Raw genomic sequence first — 20,814 nt, forward strand, 5'->3', positions numbered from 1 at the left:
CGCGGGGGACACGGCGAGCGCTGTCTTTTGTCTAATATTTATCAATCCTTCATCACGATTACAATCCCCATATCCTGCGCATCGCACGGGCAAACAGATTTTCCGCGAGCCCGGCGCCGCCCGGATAAAAAAGGTACGTTGGGAGGGATCCTAATCTCATAGCAATCTTTCAGCCAAGCGCAACCTTTCAGGGATGGAGCCTCAGGTGCATAGACAATAGCTGGAGTTGTACATCGCAATATGGGAAAGGATGGAGCATCTAATTGAGACTGACCTGTGAGCATCCAGCTGGGAGATGGGCTTAAATACACCAGACTGTAAAAGTTCAAATAAAACGTGCTTTTTTTTTTTTTAATGATATACCGTATTTTCGGGACCATAAGGCGCACTGCCGATGAATGGTCTATTTTCGATTTTTTTTTCATATTTAAGGCGTCATATTATAAAAGGGCAGCTGTGGCTACGAAAGTAGCTTACCACCACCAGGTGTAAATGAATGATGGGTTTTTAACATGTAAAGCGACTTTGGGTACTTAGAAAAGCGCTATATAAATCCCAGGTATTATTATTATTATTATTATTATTTTTTTTTTTTTTCTAAATGTAAAATACTTCCTTGTGGAAATGAGCAAATTAGGAAATTCCGGCTGGCAATTTGCACTGCAAAATAAAGCCTGAAATAACTTTAGTTTAGATCAGGGATGTCCAAAGTGCGGCCCCGCAAAAAAAAAAAAAAAAAAAATTAAATAAATTAAATTAAATTTTAAAAAAAACAAAAAAACAAAAACAAAGTGCGGCCCCGGGGGCCATTTGCGGCCCGCGGGTCATTTTTTAACGGCCCCACGGCACATTTTAAAATACGTTTAAAAAAATTAAAAACATAAAAAGTGGTATAAAAGAGCAAACAGGTGAAATGTAGATATTATCGGCCGATGTATGCGTTAAAATGTAATATCGGAAATTATCGGTATCGTTTTTTTTATTATCAGTATCGTTTTTTTTAATTTATTTTTTATTTTTTTAATTTTATTAAATCAACATAAAAAACACAAGATACACTTACAATTAGTGCACCAAGCCAAAAAACCTCCCTCCCCCATTTACACTCATTCACACAAAAGGGTTGTTTCTTTCTGTTATTATTATTCTGGTTCCTACATTATATATCAATATATATCAATACAGTCTGCAAGGGATACAGTCCGTAAGCACACATGATTGTGCGTGCTGCTGGTCCACTAATAGTACTAACCTTTAACAGTTAATTTTACTAATTTTCATTACTAGTTTCTATGTAACTGTTTTTATATTGTTGTACTTTCTTTTTTATTCAAGAAAATGTTTTTAATTTATTTATCTTATTTTACTCATTTTTTTAAAAAGTACCTTATCTTCACCATACCTGGTTGTCCAAATTAGGCATAATAATGTGTTAATTCCACGACTGCATATATCGGTTGATATCGGTATCGGTTGATATCGGTATCGGTAATTAAAGAGTTGGACAATATCGGAATATCGGATATCGGCAAAAAGCCATTATCCCTAGTGAAATGTAACAAGAAAATGTTGCAATGTTTACTCTAATAACACAAAGCTGCCACGCAGGCTGTTTCTTTCTTTAAAAAATAATAATGAATCAAAATCAATGTTATTATGAATTATTGACCTATCCAAGGCTCCAAATACGTCACACTAAATATTGCACTCTGAGATATTTTTTGGGGAAAATGTTGCATATTTTGTGTTTGCCATATAAAAATTTGAGCTGTTTTTTTTTTTTTTTTTTAAGAAACAAAAAACAAAAACAAAAAAACAACAATACAACTTATAATTGATGGATAGATCTGAAGTTGTTAAAAGTAAACAGTAAAAAAAAATGTATAATTTATTTTTTAACACTTTAATGAGTAGGACCCTTTTGGTTCCCCAATAATTTTTATGTGATTTGTTTTTAAGTGTCATCGCTCAAAATATAATAATGAATTAAAATCAATGGTGTTATGAGTTATTGACCTTTTTAAGGCTCCAATTATTATTAAATCTCAAATATTCCACTTAAAAATTTTATTGGGTTTTCTTTGACAAAAAGAGCACACAACTTAAATATTTAAAAATTTTATATTACAAATGGGTCATATTATTTATATTTTTTTCTTAAATGTAAAACACTTCCTTGTGGAATTGAGGAAATTAGGAAATTCCGGCTGGCAATTTGCACTGCAAAATAAAGCCTGAAATAACTTTAGTTTAGATCAGGGGTGTCCAAAGTGCGGCCCCGGGGGCCATTTGCGGCACGCAGGTCATTTTTTAACGGCCCCACGGCACATTTTAAAATACGTTTAAAAAAATTAAAAACATAAAAAGTGTTATCAAAGAGCAAACAGGTGATAATTTAGTGTGGTTTCACTATATGGCACATGTTTATGACAGCGTTGGCATTGTTCATACGGCCACCCTTAGTGTGACGTGTATGGCTGTTGACTAACACATTCACTTGTGTGTAGTGTGTAATCACATTTCCAAAATGTGATTAATTACTTAAAAAAATATATATATATATTTTAGAACCCTTAATTAAATATACATAAATGGAAGTGAAATTTGAGTTTTGAAGCGACACATATTTATGTAGTTTTGTACACTAATTTTTACATTGCTTTAAAAATTCAAACTCGAAACAAATTCAAGTTACTGTATTTTACATAGGGCGCACCAGATTATAAGGCGCACTCGCCAATGAATGGTCTATTTTTTGTCTTTTTTCATATATAAGGCGCATTAAAGGAGTCATATTTTTTTTTTTTTTTTTCTAAATGTAAAAAACTTCCTTGTGGTCTACATGACATGTAATGGTAGTTCTTCGGTCAAAATGTTGCATTGATGATGTTTTACAGATCATCTTCAAACTGCTTGTTGGACCGGGACAAAAACAATATGAGAGAAACATGGGGCATCCTAAATAGGCGGGGGCCATAGTTAGAATACTCATGTATATATATTATCACACAACTTTAGTATGCTTAAAGTCCGTTGCTATAGTTATTAGCTATTGTGCTCAAGCTGTACTTTTTCTACCTGTGCAAGGACAAAAACTTCTTGTCTGAGGGGTGGCCTCAGCCGTAGATGTTATCTTTGTTTTAGCCCGCTAACAGCCAAGGACTTCAAGGACCTCAACGAAAATAAGACGACAGCACGCAGACGAAGCAGAGACAAGGCGAAATCACAAGGCCCCCAGCACATTCCGTCACGTATTGTGCTAACTGGACCTGCTTTGCATGATATGTGTGACCACTCCTTTTAAAGGCGGCCTCAGTGATGTTGACTGTGGAACTCCTGAATAAATAGAGGGAGGCGGGAGCTGTACCTTGGAGCGTAGGGCGAGACTGTGACTAAGTGTGCAGCTCCATGCGTTCTCCTCATGAGCTAAATTGAACTCTGTCTCTGCATGATTCCTTGCTTCTTGTCTGTTTAATAAATATCATCATTGTTTGAACCTGACAGCCTAATAATTCATTGACTTTGACACCCCTGCATTACAGAGTCAAATGTAGGCTGTGTTTGGCGATATTGATCCGATACCGAAAAACCTTCAAAGTTGTGTGTTTCAAATGTTAACATATCTGATTGGATAAAGAACACAAGGCAGAGATGAGTTACCTTTGTGGACAGATGCCCGCTGTTGTCCTGCATGGTCATGATGGCTTCCGAGATCTTGACGTCGATTGGCTCGATGACCGCTTCGATGCTGAGCGGTCCCTGCAGCCGGTCTGCCACCAGCAACATGGCGTCTGTCAAACCAGAGACAAAAACCAACAGATAAAGACCGGGACGCTACGGTGAATTTTAAGGACGCGACAACGTTTGAGTACGAGGTTGAAGTATTGAGAAACCCCCGGAGCAAATCTGTGTGACATCGCTCCAAATAAAACCGTGGCGCGGTTGGGAGAGTGGGTTCCTGGTTCGATCCCCACCTTCGACCAACCTCGCCACGTCCGTTGTGTCCTTGAGCGAGACACTTCACCCTTGCTCCTGATGGTCCGTTTTTAGCGCCTTGCTTGGCAGCTCCCGCCATCAGAGTGTGAATGTGTGTGTGAATGGGTGAATGTGGAAATAGTGTCAATGTTAGAATAATTATGTATAAATTATCACACAACTCTTATGCTTAAAGGCCTACTGAAATGAAATTGTTTTATTTAAACGGGGATAGCAGATCCATTCTATGTGTCATACTTTATGTGTCATACTTGATCATTTCGCGATATTGCCATATTTTTGCTGAAAGGATTTAGTAGAGAACATCAACGATAAAGTTCGCAACTTTTGGTCGCTGATAAAAAAAGCCTTGCCTGTACCGGAAGTAGCGTGACGTCGCAGGTTGAAAGGCTGCTCACATTCCCCCATTGTTTACACCAGCAGCGAGAGCGATTCGGACCGAAAAAGCGACGATTACCCCATTAATTTGAGCGAGGATGAAAGATTCGTGGATGAGGAACGTAAGAGTGAAGGACTAGAGTGCAGTGCAGGACGCATCTTTTTTCGCTCTGACCGTAACTTGGATACAAGCTTGCTCATTGGATTCCACACTCTCTCCTTTTTCTATTGTGGATCACGGATTTGTATTTCAAACCACCTCGGATACTATATCCTCTTGAAAATGAGAGTCGAGAATGCGAAATGGACATTCACAGTGACTTTTATCTCCACGACAATACATCGGCGAAGCACTTTAGCTATGGAGCTAACGTGATAGCATCGGGCTTAACTGCAGATAGAAACAAAATAAATAAGCCCCTGAGTGGAAGGATAGACAGAAAATCAACAATACTATTAAACCATGGACATGTAACTACACGGTTAATGCTTTCCAGCCTGGCGAAGCTTAACAATGCTGTTGCTAACGACGCCATTGAAGCTAACTTAGCTACGGGACCTCACAGAGCTATGCTAAAAACATTAGCTATCCACCTACGCCAGCCAGCCCTCATCTGCTCATCAACACCCGTGCTCACCTGCGTTCCAGCGATCGACGGCGCGACGAAGGACTTCACCCGATCATCGATGCGGTCGGCGGCTAGCGTCGGATAGCGCGTCTGCTATCCAAGTCAAAGTCCTCCTGGTTGTGTTGCTGCAGCCAGCCGCTAATACACCGATCCCACCTACAGCTTTCTTCTTTGCAGTCTTCATTGTTCATTAAACAAATTGCAAAAGATTCACCAACACAGATGTCCAGAATACTGTGGAATTTTGCAATGAAAACAGAGCTTTTTGTATTGGATTCAATGGTGTCCGAATACTTCCGTTTCAACGATTGACGTCACACGCATACGTCATCATACATAGACGTTTTCAACCGGAAGTGTGGCGGGAAATTTAAAATTGCACTTTATAAGTTAACCCGGCCGTATTGGCATGTGTTGCAATGTTAAGATTTCATCATTGATATATAAACTATCAGACTGTGTGGTCGGTAGTAGTGGCTTTCAGTAGGCCTTTAAAGGCCGTTGCTATAGTTATTATCAATTGTGCTGAAGTTGTGCTTTTCTATCTGTACAAAGGGACAACTTGCAATCCAAGATTGCGAGTCATCTCGTATCAGTGTTTGTGTCCAGACACCCGGCCTGCTGACTGCCAAGGGCGAACATGGAGTGCCTTGACGCAGACAAAGCAGAGACAGGGCGATATCACGATTGTCAGCACCATTTCGAGAATGATCATATACTGTGTCTCACTAAATTACCCTCCCTTCCCTCAGAAGCAGCCTCAGTGATGTAACCAGGGACCTCCCAAATAAATAGAGGAGCACGTGGGGCTGGACCTCAGAGCGTAGGTTGGAACTGCAACTAAGTGTACAGCCCAATACGTCTCTCCTCATCGAGCTAAATTGAACTCTGTCTCTGCATGATTCCTTGCTTCTTGTCTGTTTAATACAGGGGTCACCAACCTTTTTGAAACCAAGAGCTACTTCTTGGGTACTGATTAATGCGAAGGGCTACCAGTTTGATACACACTTAAATAAATTGCCAGAAATAGCCAAGTTGCTCAATTTACCTTTAACTCTGTTATTATTAATAATTAATGATATTTACACTTAATTGAATGGTTTAAAAGAGGAGAAAACACGAAAAAAATGACAATTACATTTTGAAACGTAGTTTATCTTCAATTTCGACTCTTTAAAATTCGAAATTCAACCGAAAAAAAGAAGAGAAAAACTTAAAAAAAGAATTTATGGAACATCATTAGTAATCTTTCCTGATTAAGATAATTTTAGAATTTTGATTAAATAGGTTAAAATACAATCTACACTTTGTTAGAATATATAACAAATTGGACCAAGCTATATTTCTAACAAAGACAAATCCTTATTTCTTCTAGATTTTCCAGAACAAAAATTTTAAAAGAAATTCAAAAGACTTTGAAATAAGATTTAAATTTGATTCTACAGATTTTCTAGATTTGCCAGAATATTTTTTTTGAATTTTAATCATAAGTTTGAAGAAATATTTCACAAATATTCTTCGTCGAAAAAACAGAAGCTAAAATGAAAAATTAAATCAAAATTTATTTATTATTCTTTACAATAAAAAAAAAAACATTTAATTGAACATTGATTTAAATAGTCAGGAAAGAAGAGGAAGGCATTTAAAAGGTAAAAATTTATATGTGTTTAAAAATCCTAAAATCATTTTTAAGGTTGTATTTTTTCTCTAAAATTGTCTTTCTGAAAGTTATAAGAAGCAAAGTAAAAAAATTAATGAATTTATTTAAACAAGTGAAGGCCAAGTCTTTAAAATATTTTCTTGGATTTTCAAATTCTATTTGAGTTGTGTCTCTCTTAGAATTAAAAATGTCGGGCAAAGCGAGACCAGCTTGCTAGTAAATAAATACAATTCAAAAAATAGAAGCAGCTCACTGGTAAGTGCTGCTATTTGAGCTATTTTTAGAACAGGCCTGCGGGCTACTCATCTGGTCCTTACGGGCTACCTGGTGCCCGCGGGCACCGCGTTGGTGACCCCTGGTTTAATAGATGTCATCCGTGTTTGAACCTGACAGTCAAAGTGCGTTGAGTACCTTGAAGGTAGAAAAGGGCGATGCATGTATAACCCATTTACCATTTTACAACACAAAGGCGGGCGTCCTCTCCGAGTGTGGCGGGCGCCAAGCGAACACAAAAGGTACCTGGCTGCGCCTTCATCTCACAGACACACAATGCGAGAGAAAGATTGGGAGATAGACGCAGCCGGTGTCTGTTTTTCACATCTCTCTGCCTTCCGGAAGGACGCGGGACAGAAATAAACAATTGCATGCGCCACCCATACAGATAACGTACACACAAAAGCACATAAAACAGAGATTGACAGACAACGATGAGAGGATCGCTTTATTAAGTCGGACAATGAACCTATAGACTATGAATGCATTCGTAAATGTTTTGTTTTCAAAACAACACGTCTTGTCTTCGCCTTTGGCATGAATCTGTCAATCAGGGATTTAACAAGACGCACAGAGAATGTTATGAATTATGGAAAGAAAAAAAAAGGAAATGGATTCAAACTGGAAATGTTTGCTGTGCCCCTTGAGGGAAGTGTGTGCACTGAGACACTTTCCACCCATGCAACACCAACCCTGGTATTCTACGACCCTATAGTGCCCATTACCTAATGATACTGTATGTATATATATATATATATATATTAGGGGTGTGGGAAAAAATCGATTCGAATTCGATTCGCGATTCTCACAGTGTGCGATTCAGAATCGATTCTCATTTTTTAAAAATCGATTTATTTTTATTTTTATTATTTATTATTATTATTATTTTTTTTTTAAATTAATCAATCCAACAAAACAATACACAGCAATACCATAACAATGCAATCCAATTCCAAAACCAAACCCGACCCAGCAACACTCAGAACTGCAATAAACAGAGCAATTGAGAGGAGACACAAACACGACACAGAACAAACCAAAAGTAGTGAAACAAAAATGAATATTATCAACAACAGTATCAATATTAGTTACAATTTCAACATAGCAGTGATTAAAAATCCCTCATTGACATTATCATTAGACATTTAGTTTATGAGATGCGATGCAAGTGTAAGCCACTGTGACACTATTGTTCATTTTTTGTAATTTTTTTTTATTAATGTTTGTAATGATAATTATAATGAGGGATTTTTAATCACTGCTATGTTGAAATGGTTACTAATACTGATACTGTTGTTGATAATATTCATTTTTTGTCTCACTACTTTTAGATTGTTCTGTGTCATGTTTGTGTGTCCTCAATTGCTCTATTTATTGCTATTCTGAATGTTGCTGGGTTGGGTTTGGTTTTGAAATTGTATTGCATTATTATGGTATTGCTGTGTATTGTTTTCATTAAAAAAAAAAAATAAAAAAAATAAAAATGAATCGAGAATCGTGTTGAATTGAAAAAAAAAAATCGATTTTGAATCGAATTGTGGGACACCCAAAGATTCACAGCCCTAATATATATATATATATATATATATATATATATATATATATATATATATATATATATATATATATATATATATATATATATATATAAATAAAAGACGCTATTTCATCTCTACAAGCCTGTAGAAATGCCTATTTCGCAGGTTTCCCGGCTCTTCAGGGGACCTGAAAAACATACAGGAAAAATAATCCCCTGAAGAGCAGGGAAATCTGCAAAACAGGCGTGTACGGAGATAAAGCCCCTGTGTTTTTTCCTGACCTAACGTATATTCCGCTCTACCCCGGGTATTGAGCACTATATATATATATATATATATATATATATATATATATATATATATATATATATATATATATATATATATATATATATATATATATATATATATATATATATATATATATATATATATATATATATATATAAATTTTTTTTTTTATATACATACATATATACTGTATTTTTATATACATACATATATACTGTATGTTTGTATATATATATATATATATATATATATATATATATATATATATATATATATATATATATATATATATATATATATATATATATATATATATGTGTATATATATATATATATATATATATATATATATATATATATATATATATATATATATACATATATATATATATATATATATATATATATATATATATATATATATATATATATATATATACATATATATATATATATATATATATATATATATATATATATATATATATATATATATATATATATATATAAATATATATATATATACATATACTGTTTTGTCAAGAGAATTATTTGTGACTTGTACATTTTTCAGAATGTGCTTGTTCGGTTTATCGGCCAAAGTAAAACAATCCGAAGTTGTCTTTATTTTTAAGTTATCACGCCATGATTTTGCGCAGAATACGGAATAGGCTTGACTGAGCTACAATGAGTTTGACACCCTGCTTTAAAAGTGTTGCAGGTTACCAGTGTTTGAAAAGTTACTTTTAAAAAGTGAATAATCATAGTTACCAAAAAAAAAGTATTTGAATTACTAACGGAATTACTCCGATAAATGTAAGTCAGGGGTGTCCAAAATGCGGCCCGGGGGCCATTTGTGGCCCGCAGCTAATTGTTTACCGGCCCGCCACACATTCTGCAAAAATGGCAAAATTGATAATATTGCAAAAATTTTAAAAAAACATTTAAAAAAAATGGAATGAGGTGAAATCTAACAAGAAAAAGTTGCAATATTGACACAAAGCTGCCATGCAGGCTGTTTTTTTTTCTTTTGTCTTTGTTTATTTTTCTTTTTTTTGCCATTGCTAAAAAAAAAAAAAAAAAACTAAAAATCTATGTTATAATGAATTATTACTTAAAAAATATCACTTTAAAATGTTTTATGTGGAAAAAATATTGCATATATTGTGTGGTTGCCATAAAAAAACAGCAAAGTTTTATTTGACAAAAGAGCATAATACAAACAAAATAATAGTTCAAACGTAAAATCGACAGATATATCTGAAGTTGATCTCGTAATTTAAGTGTTAAAAGTAAAAAAAAACTAATAAAAATGTATCACTTCATGAGTGGGGGACCTTTTGGATCCCAAATATATTTAGTAGGATTTTATTTAACATTTCACTGTGATTACTCAAAAATATTAAATAATTAAAATCAATGGTGTCCTGCATTATCGATCTTTTGGGGCTCTAATTACTAAATACTGCATATTTCAGTTTTACTATAAAAAACAAAGTTGTCTTTGACAGAAAAGGCATAAAACCGTTTTTTTTTTTTTTTTAACTTTATATCAACCTGAAGTTGATATAGAGATTTACTGTAAGCGTTAAATAAAAAATAAAAATCATTTGACTTATTTTTTACATTTTAATGACTGAGACCCTTTATGGTCCCCGGGAGCCCTAAAGGTTAAAACAAAAAAAATCCATATATTTTGTTAAGGTTTGAAAATGAAAAATATCAAAATGGCCCCCGCATGCTTACATTTTTCTGTGTACGGCCCTCAGTGGAAAAAGTTTGGACACCCCTGATGTAAGTAAATACACATGGACGTGGTTGTTGTGTAGTTTTTTTTTACAAAGAAAAACTTCAAAAATCTGGCATATGCAGTTGAGATGTTTCATGAGTCCAGAGTGTTTGTTGTATGTTGCTCAGTGAATTGTGACATCAGCGCCCAGACAGAGCAGCATTAGCTCAGCTGGGTTTGTTAGCTCAGACTCGCAGTACATTCGAGTAATTAATTAGATTACTGGTTACTAGTAAAAGTAACGACATCAGTATATAACGCCGTTCTGGTTCCAAAACAATTAAAAGTTTGAATGTGTTTATCATGGTGTTGCTCTGATGATTACAATGTTCCAGCCTGAAATGTGTTTATAATAATTCAATTAAAACTTAATAACAAGCCTAACGGCTTTCTCACAGCCCCAAGCTGTCAAGCCTCTTTTAAGTACAGGTATATGTAGAAACTAGAAGGTTCAGATGTGAGCTGAGAATGCTTTTTTTTTGTGGATCTTCAAGTCTTTATAAATATCATCAGAAAATATATTCCGATATAGTCCCAACTGCCTTGGAATTCCACTGAGGATTTTCTAGCTAGATAAAAAATTCTTACTGCTGCTTGAATCATTAATGTACTGTAGCCAGTGGAAAACGGCAGCGGGCTCCATACGGTCCCCTGCACTGACCTCCAGCCTGCTCCTGATGGGAATCTAACCAAGCATTAAGCTGTATTTTAAGACTGCGGCATAAACAAACAACAGTGTTTTTCAAAGTTTTCGGGTTGGTCTGATAACCTGGTACTGTGGGTTATGCCTTAAACAGATTCGGCTGTAGGACTACAGAGGGAGATTAACTGTTAGCAAAAGATGATGCAACCATCTAGTCCTTGTGAATAATGTATTGGGCACACTGTCCGTAAACTAATACAAACAAACATTTAAAAGGGAAAAGGAAGAAGCCAAGCTAATTTGATGCCACCCCTTCTATATATATCGCAACAATCACTAATACATGTGTTCAGATCCTACAGTATGTGTGAAAAAGGGCTTCCTGTGCTGCAATTTTACCACACACATAGTCCAAGACCCTTCCTGCTCCATCACTGATGTAAGGAAAAAAAAAAGTACAAAAATAAACAAAAATCAAATAAAAAAATACATATATATATAAATATATACATGTATATATATATATATATATATATATATATATATATATATATATATATATATATATATATATATATATATATATATATATATATATATATATATATATATATATATATATATATATATATATATATATATATATTGTCGAGGTTTCTGTGGTATATCCGTTATACAGTGCTCAATACCCGGGGTAGAGCGGAATATACGTTAGGTCAGGAAAAAACACAGGGGCTTTATCACCCGTACACGCCTGTTTCGCAGCTTTCCTTGCTCTTCAGGGGATTATTTTTCCTGTTTGTTTTTCATGTCCCCTGAAGAGCAGGGAAACCTGCGAAATAGGCATTTCTACAGGCTTGTAGGGATGAAATAGCGTCTTTTATATATATATATATATATATATATATATATATATATATATATATATATATATATATATATATATATATATATATATATATATATATATATATATATATATATATATATATATACATGTATGTATCTATATATACATGTATATGCATATATATACAAACAGTATAGTTATACATATATAAATATACATACACATATATACATACATTATATATGTGTATATATAGATGTATATATGTATATAAATGGATGTATGTATATATATATATATAGATATATGTAATCATATAAATAATTTATATTTATTTATTTATGAAAGACGTTTTTGTTAACAAGTTAAAGGTGTTTAATGATAATACAAACATGTTTAACACATATAGTCTATCATATGTCTTTCATGAAGACAAGAATATATATATATATATATATATATATATATATATATATATATATATATATATATATATATATATATATATATATATATATGTGTGTGTGTGTGTGTGTGTGTATATATATACATACAGTACATACTCTTATTTTGTTAGCGCAGGCAGGATGAAGCAGCGCTTTTATTGTGAAGCTAGGAACTGTGCAGTCGGTCTTTAGAGTACGGCGCGAGAGTGTGTTGAAATAAAAAGTGTATAAAAAGTGTTTCTCGCCTTCCATTTTTTCTTAATAATAATGAGCTCGCAGCATCTAGCGTTATCTCACAAGACCCTTGAGTGCTGTGAATGTCAATCAAGTGACGAAAGTGTCGTCTTGGTGAAGATTAATGATCGTTAATTTTTAGGTTTATTTTTTTTTATGCTTGGCTGGCGATATATATGTATATATATATATATATATATATATATATATATATATATATATATATATATATATATATATATATATATATATATATATATATATATATATATATATATATATATATATATATATATATATATATATATATATATATATATATATATATATATATACAAACATACAGTATATATGTATGTATATATATATATATATATATATATATATATATATATATATATATATATATATATATATATATATATATATATATATATATACTGTTGGCTCCCCAACCGATCTTCCTCCCAGGGAATTTAAGTTGCTGGTCACGCCCAAGTTCTTTTCATGACATATAAGCTGAGTAGAAGGACCACCAGAAACAGAATAGGTATTTTGTAATTTATTTCCAAAACATTGGAAATAGAATGAGACCAATCCAGTACAGAAGCGTTCACTAGCGCAGCTAAGATCGATCTCCCTCCCAAACCCACGGAAGTGCTGTCTTCTTCCATCTGTCCCCTCGCTCCCCCCCTCGTTGTTATGGCTACTCCCTGAGTTATGGCTACTCCCTGCATACCAAAATTTCAAGGCCGACACACAGTACTTGCAGACCAAAAGAGCACAATTGGAAGAACACTAGCTGTTTTGTAATATGACTATGAAAATTAAAGAAGTAACACTTAAATATGGATATATGTAAAAATCTGCTTTCGTCAATACACATATATATACATATATATATATATATATATATATATATATATATATATATATATATATATATATATATATATATATATATATATATATATATATATATATATATATATATATATATATATATATATATATATATATATATATATATAACAATATATATATATATATATTTATATATATATATATATATATATATATATGTATGTATACTGCATATATATGTATATATATATATATACATATATATATATATATATATATATATATATATATATATATATATATATATATATATATATATATATATGTACACATTTACATAGCGACTTTACTCCTCACCTTCTTGTGTTTAATCACAAGCACAAACAAACAATTACAAATATTTCATATAATGCCTAAAAATCCAACAAACAGCTCACAAATAGGGCTGCAACAACTAATCGATTAAATCGATTAAAATTGATTATGAAAATAGTTGCCGATTAATTTAGTCATCGATTCGTTGGATTTATGCAATGCGCATGCGCAGAGGCTTTAAATTTTTTTTTTTTTTTTTAAATAAATCTTTATTTATAAACTGCAACATTTACAAACAAATGTAGTTTGTCTCTTTTATCCGATTATTAATCGATTAATCGAAGTAATAATCGACAGATTAATCGATTATCAAATTAATCGTTAGTTGCAGCCCTACTCACAAATATACAATATATTATCAAGTATGCACAATGATTTTAAATCAAGAAAGGTGTTTTTAAACACATCTGACTTAAAATGCCACACAAACTTACTAAAAGGGTAATTTATTATATATATAGAAAAATATCCTCCTGACATTGGACATTGCTTCTCAGGAGAATAAACATTTTATGTACTGTTTATACCGTAGTTAGTCCCCAAAGTATTTGGTCGGTGAAAAAGCATTTTATTCATAAATCCAACCTTGACTTCCTATCTTCCAACAAAGTCACTGGCCTGGTCCGATTCCAACAGTTTTTGAGCTACAAAGACAAAAAACCAAAGCAGCAGCTAACAGTAAGTGCAGTGAAGATGTTCATTGTCTCCAGACCACAGGCAACGATTTTCACTCGAGTGTTACAAATGATGGAAATGCTAAAATGATTCAATTCTGCAGGCAAAAATCATAAAAACTTATGTCTTCCACAACCGTCTTGGCGATGCATCAAAGGTCTTTAACGACTCGGATACATAATTTTTAAACAGCACCTCTAAACCGCTGTCACTTTTTACTGCAAACGCATGTGATTTGTAATTGGACGGCGCATGACTCAACTTTATCGCTGCAATGTGCTGAAAGGTGTGCAAAGATGTTTTCTATGTCATAAAAAAAAACAAAAAAAAAACACATTACATTTGGAGTTTGACTATGAATGTTTTTATTTGTCCTGGCTTCAGGCTCCATGCTTGTTATTTTCTAATAGCTTTGTCCGGGGGGGCGGGGGGGGGGGGGGTTTGGAAAGACTGACAACCCTGACAGAGTCTCCAGGGGAAAAACAGTCACTCCTGGGTGAATATGTGGCAAACAAACAGGGATAAACTTTAATGTAAGCAAACTGGAAAAACAAATGAATTTTATTCATAATAATCAACAGGCATGCATTTGGATTTTTGGACTTCTACCGTATATTTGTCGAGAAACGAGATTAACACAATTTCCATCCATCCATTTTGTTCCGCTTATCCGAGGTCGGGTCGCGGGGGCAGCAGCCAAAGCAGAGAAGCCCAGACTTCCCTCTCCCCGGCCACTTCGTCCAGCTCCTCCCGGAGGATCCCGAGGCGTTCCCAGGCCAGCCATGTGACATGTAATGGTGGTTCTGTGGTCAAAATGTTGCATAGATGATGTTTTACAGATCATCTTCAAGCCGCTTTCTGACAAGTCGCTTCCGGATGCGCCGTTTTATGGGCGGGTCTTATTTACGTGGCTCACCTTCCGCAGCGTCTTCTCCCCGTCATCTTTGTTGTAGCGGTGTAGCGTGCAAGGACGGGAGTGGAAGAAGTGTCAAAAGATGGCGCTAACTGTTTTAATGACATTCAGACTTTACTTCAATCAATAACGGAGCAGCATCTTCTCATTCGGAAACAAAAACCCGTGAAAAACCGTCCGACTGGAACTCTCTAATAACTAAAGTTCCTTGGGTGAATAATGTCAACTCACTATACCGGTATGTTTTAGCGCTTTCATGACGAGTTTACTGACAGATATAAGTAAGAACTTTACACTACTTTATATTAGAAATGGCAACAGCGGAGGATGAATGTCCCATAACAAGAAGATAGAGAAAAAGAAGAAGCTTAGCGACTACAAAGGCGGACGCGCATAATTTTTCAGGATTAATGCAGATCCCAAATACAGATCAGCAGGTACCAGAAGGTAAGAAAAGTTGCTTTTGCATAATATTGCGAAACAAAATGCCAGATAATATGTCTTACCTTATACACACACCATAATAATGCTCCTATGTTTAATGCGCCGACAATACATCAAGCGGTGCGGCTTCGTAGCTTACCAAAGTCGTACTAAAACATTTTGATAGATTTTTGAGCGCCGTGTGTAATGTTCTATATTCTCAATGGAACATATAACATGTTGGTGTCGAGTCATATTGCCATCATATTGTAGTCTACACGTATCTCTTATGTTTGACTGCCATCTACTGGTCACACTTATCATTACACCATGTACCAAATAAAATTGCTTTGAGGTCGGTAAGCAAAACCAGAATTATTCCGTACATTAGGGTTATAAGGCACACTGTGGAGTTTTGAGGGAAAAAAAGGGATTTTAAAGGCCTACTGAAATGATTTTTTTTATTTAAACGGGGATGGCAGATCCATTCTATGTGTCATACTTGATTATTTCGCGATATTGCCATATTTTTGCTGAAAGGATTTAGTAGAGAACATCGACGATAAAGTTCGCAACTTTTGGTCGCTGATAAAAAAAGCCTTGCCTGTACCGGAAGTAGCGTGACGTCACAGGTTGAAGGGCTCCTCACATTTCCCCATTGTTTACACCAGCAGCGAGAGCGATTCGGACCGAGAAAGCGACGATTACCCCATTAATTTGAGCCAGGATGAAAGATTCGTGGATGAGGAACGTGAGAGTGAAGGACTAGAGTGCAGTGCAGGACGTATCTTTTTTTCGCTCTGACCGTAACTTAGGTACAAGGTCTCATTGGATTCCACACTTTCTCCTTTTTCTATTGTGGATCACAGATTTGTATTTTAAACCACCTCGGATACTATATCCTCTTGAAAATGAGAGTCGAGAACACGAAATGGACATTCACAGTGACTTTTATCTCCACGACAATACATCGGCGAAGCACCTTAGCTACGGAGCTAACGTGATAGCATCGTGCTTAAATGCAGATAGAAACAAAAGAAATAAGCCCCTGACTGGAAGGATAGACAGAAGATCAACAATACTACTATCAGGAGACACCGAACCAAAGACTGGACCTGTGACCACACGGTAAATGCTGTGCCGCCTGTCGAAACCTAGCAATGCTGCTGCTAACGACGCCATTGAAGCTAACTTACCTACGGGACCTCGTCAGAGCTATGATAAAAACATTAGCGCTCCACCTACGCCAGCCCTCATCTGCTCATCAACACCCGTGCTCACCTGCGTTCCAGCGATCGACGGCGCGACGAAGGACTTCACCCGATCATCGATGCGGTCGGCGGCTAGCGTCGGATAGCGCGTCTGCTATCCAAGTCAAAGTCCTCCTGGTTGTGTTGCTGCACCCGACCGCTAATACACCGATCCCACCTACAGCTTTCTTCTTTGCAGTCTCCATTGTTCATTAAACAAATTGCAAAAGATTCACCAACACAGATGTCCAGAATACTGTGGAATTTTGCGATGAAAACAGAGCTTTTTGTATTGTGATACAATGGTGTCCGAATACTTCCGTTTCAACCATTGACGTCACGCGCATACGTCATCATACATAGACGTTTTCAACCGGAAGTTTAGCGGGAAATTTAAAATTGCACTTTATAATTTAACCCGGCCGTATTGGCATGTGTTGCAATGTTAAGATTTCATCTTTGATATATAAACTATCAGACCGCGTGGTCGGTAGTAGTGGCTTTCAGTAGGCCTTTAAGTGTGCCTTGTAGTCCGGAAAATACGGTAAAGCATCAGCAAGGTATTTGTTTTCATATTTCCACAGCTATCCCAGATGCCGGCTTGGAAGAGGGGAAAAAAAAAAAAACCACAAACAATATCGGCTACAATTCTCAGGGTCTGGGGGGTTGTGGCGAGGTACAGTTACACTTGGAAGCAAGCCACGCAATTAAAAAGAAATGAGCAAATGAAACCAATGAGGATAGTTTACACCGTAGTGTCGAAGGACTAAACAGAGGGCAACACAAAGCCTGCGTCTTAATTAGAGGAAACTACGTACGTGCGATACGGCAACGCCTCAAACGTCTTATTCTAAGACAGGGGTCACCAACGTGGTGCCCGCGGGCACCAGGTAGCCCGTAAGGACCAGATGAGTAGCCCGCCGGCCTGTTCTAAAAATAGCTCAAATAGCAGCACTTACCAGTGAGCTGCCTCTATTTTTTTAAATTGTATTTATTTACTAGCAAGCTGGTCTCGCTTTGCTTGACATTTTTAATTCTAAGAGAGACAAAACTCAAATAGAATTTGAAAATCCAAGAAAATATTTTAAAGACTTGGTCTTCACTTGTTTAAATAAACTCATTATTTTTTTTACTTTGCTTCTTATAACTTTCAGAAAGACAATTTTAGAGAAAAAATACAACCTTAAAAATGATTTTAGGATTTTTAAACAGATATACCTTTTTACCTTTTAAATTCCTTCCTATTCTTTCCTGACAATTCAAACCAATGTTCAAGTAAATTTATTTTTTATTGTAAATAATAATAAATACATTTTAATTTAATTCCTCATTTTAGCTTCTGTTTTTTCGACGAAGAATATTTGTGAAATATTTCTTCAAACTTATTATGATTAAAATTCAAAAACAATTATTCTGGCAAATCTAGAAAATCTGTAGAATCAAATTTAAATCTTATTTCAAAGTCTTTTGAATTTCTTTGAAAAATTTTTGTTCTGGAAAATCTAGAAGAAATAATGAATTGTCTTTGTTAGAAATATAGCTTGGTCCAATTTGTTATATATTCTAACAAAGTGCAGATTGGATTTTAACCTATTTAAAACATGTCATCAAAATTCTAAAATTAATCTTAATCAGGAAAAATGACTAATGATGTTCCATAAATTATTTTTTTCAATTTTTTCAAAAAGATTCGAATTAGCTAGTTTTTATCTTCTTTTTTTTCGGTTGAATTTTGAATTTTAAAGAGTCGAAATTGAAGATAGACTATGTTTCAAAATGTAATTGTCATTTTTGTGTGTTTTATCCTCTTTTAAACCGTTCAATTAAGTGTAAATATCATTAATTATTAATAATAACATAGAGTTAGAGGTAAATTGAGCAAATTGGCTATTTCTGGCAATTTATTTAAGTGTGTATCAAACTGGTAGCCCTTCGCATTAATCAGTACCCATGAAGTAGCTCTTGGTTTCAAAAAGGTTGGTGACCCCTGTTCTAAGATAAGGATGGTTGTAAATCCAATTATGAGTATTTTGTCCGTCAGGGGGAGGGGAAAAAAAAAAGCGCTCATTCTGGAACTTTAAGGAGCCAGCAGAGAGACATGTCTCATCTGGGCTCTCTGAGGGTACTTTAACAAGGGGCCGGCAAGACAAATGATAATGGCGTTGTCCGTCATGATGCGGGGCCGGCTATATTTGTCACTACGGCAGCTGACGGATGATCTGCTATCACACACCCGACACTCACGTCACACCTGGCACAAGCAGCCACTTTTATATCCCAGCCTCCCCCCAGGTTTGAATACTAGTTTATAGTCCAAACATCAAAGATTTCATTATAACATAAGATACAACTTGTTTCTTCATCTCCCTTTATTTACAAATGTCATAGCGTGGGGGTTTTCGCATCTTACTGCAAGGATTGTTCTCCCAGGATGCAAACAGACTTTTCCGGACAACGGTAGCAGGTAGGAACATATTTAAAGGCCTACTGAAAGCCACTACTACCGACCACACAGTCTGATAGTTTATATATTAATGATGAAATCTTAACATTGCAACACATGCCAATACGGCCGGGTTAACTTATAAAGTGCAATTTTAAACTTCCCAGGAAACTTCCGCTTGAAAACGTGGCGGTATGATGACGTATGCGCGTGACGTCACGAGGTCAAGGGAAGTGTTTGGACCCAATTCAAATACCTCTGTTTTCTTCGACAAAATTCCACAGTATTCTGGACATCTGTGTTGGTGAATCTTTTGCAATTTGTTTAATGGACAATGGAGACTGCAAATAAGAAAGTTGTAGGTGCGATCGGTGGACTACAGCAACACCAACACCAGGAGGTTGTGTTGTGTTTTGAGCAGGATAGCAGACACACTACAGTGAGTACGCCCGCCGCCGCATCTAAGCTAGCTTCTGTTTTTTTAGCTTCGCCAAGCTGAATATTATTAATCGTATATTTACATGTTCATGGTTTAATAGTATTTTTGATCTTCTGTCTATCCATCCAGTCAGGGTTTTTTTTTAAATTTAGTTTCTATCTGCATTTGAGACTGATGCTATCACGTTGGCTACGTAGCTAGGTTAGCTTCTATTTTTTTTAACTTCGCAAAGCTGAATACTATTAATCGTATATTTACATGTTCATGGTTTAATAGTATTTTTGATCTTCTGTCTATCCATCCAGTCAGGTTTTTTTTTTATTTAGTTTCTATCTGCATTTGAGACTGATGCTATCACGTTGGCTACGTTGCTAGGTTAGCTTCTATTTTTTTAGCTTCGCAAAGCTGAATATTATTAATCGTGTATTTACATGTTCAGTCACTGTGAATGTCCATTTCGCGTTCTCGACTCTCATTTTCAAGAGGATATAGTATCTGAGGTGGTTTAAAATACAAATCTGTGATCTACAATAGAAAAAGGAGAGAGTGTGGAATCCAATGAGCCAGCTTGTACCTAAGTTACGGTCAGAGCGAAAAAAGATACGTCCATCACTGCCTCTCAAGTCCTTCACTGTAACGTTCCTCATCTACGAATCTTTCATCCTCGCTCAAATTAATGGGGTAATCGTCACTTTCTCGGTCCAA

At 35.0% G+C, this 20,814-nt stretch overlaps 1 protein-coding gene across 1 annotated transcript in view; it reads right to left on the reverse strand.

Annotated features, from left to right (window-relative positions):
• LOC133642591 (glypican-6-like) overlaps positions 1-20,814 on the reverse strand; it is a 196,259-nt gene that overhangs the window by 67,237 nt on the left and 108,208 nt on the right. The window contains exon 4 of the mRNA XM_062036875.1: positions 3,661-3,791. Within this exon, the coding sequence (XP_061892859.1) occupies positions 3,661-3,791 (131 nt within the window). The remainder of the gene's footprint in view (positions 1-3,660; positions 3,792-20,814) is intronic.

Source organism: Entelurus aequoreus, linkage group LG02 (genome assembly GCF_033978785.1).
Source record: "Entelurus aequoreus isolate RoL-2023_Sb linkage group LG02, RoL_Eaeq_v1.1, whole genome shotgun sequence".
Lineage (NCBI taxonomy): Eukaryota > Metazoa > Chordata > Actinopteri > Syngnathiformes > Syngnathidae > Entelurus > Entelurus aequoreus.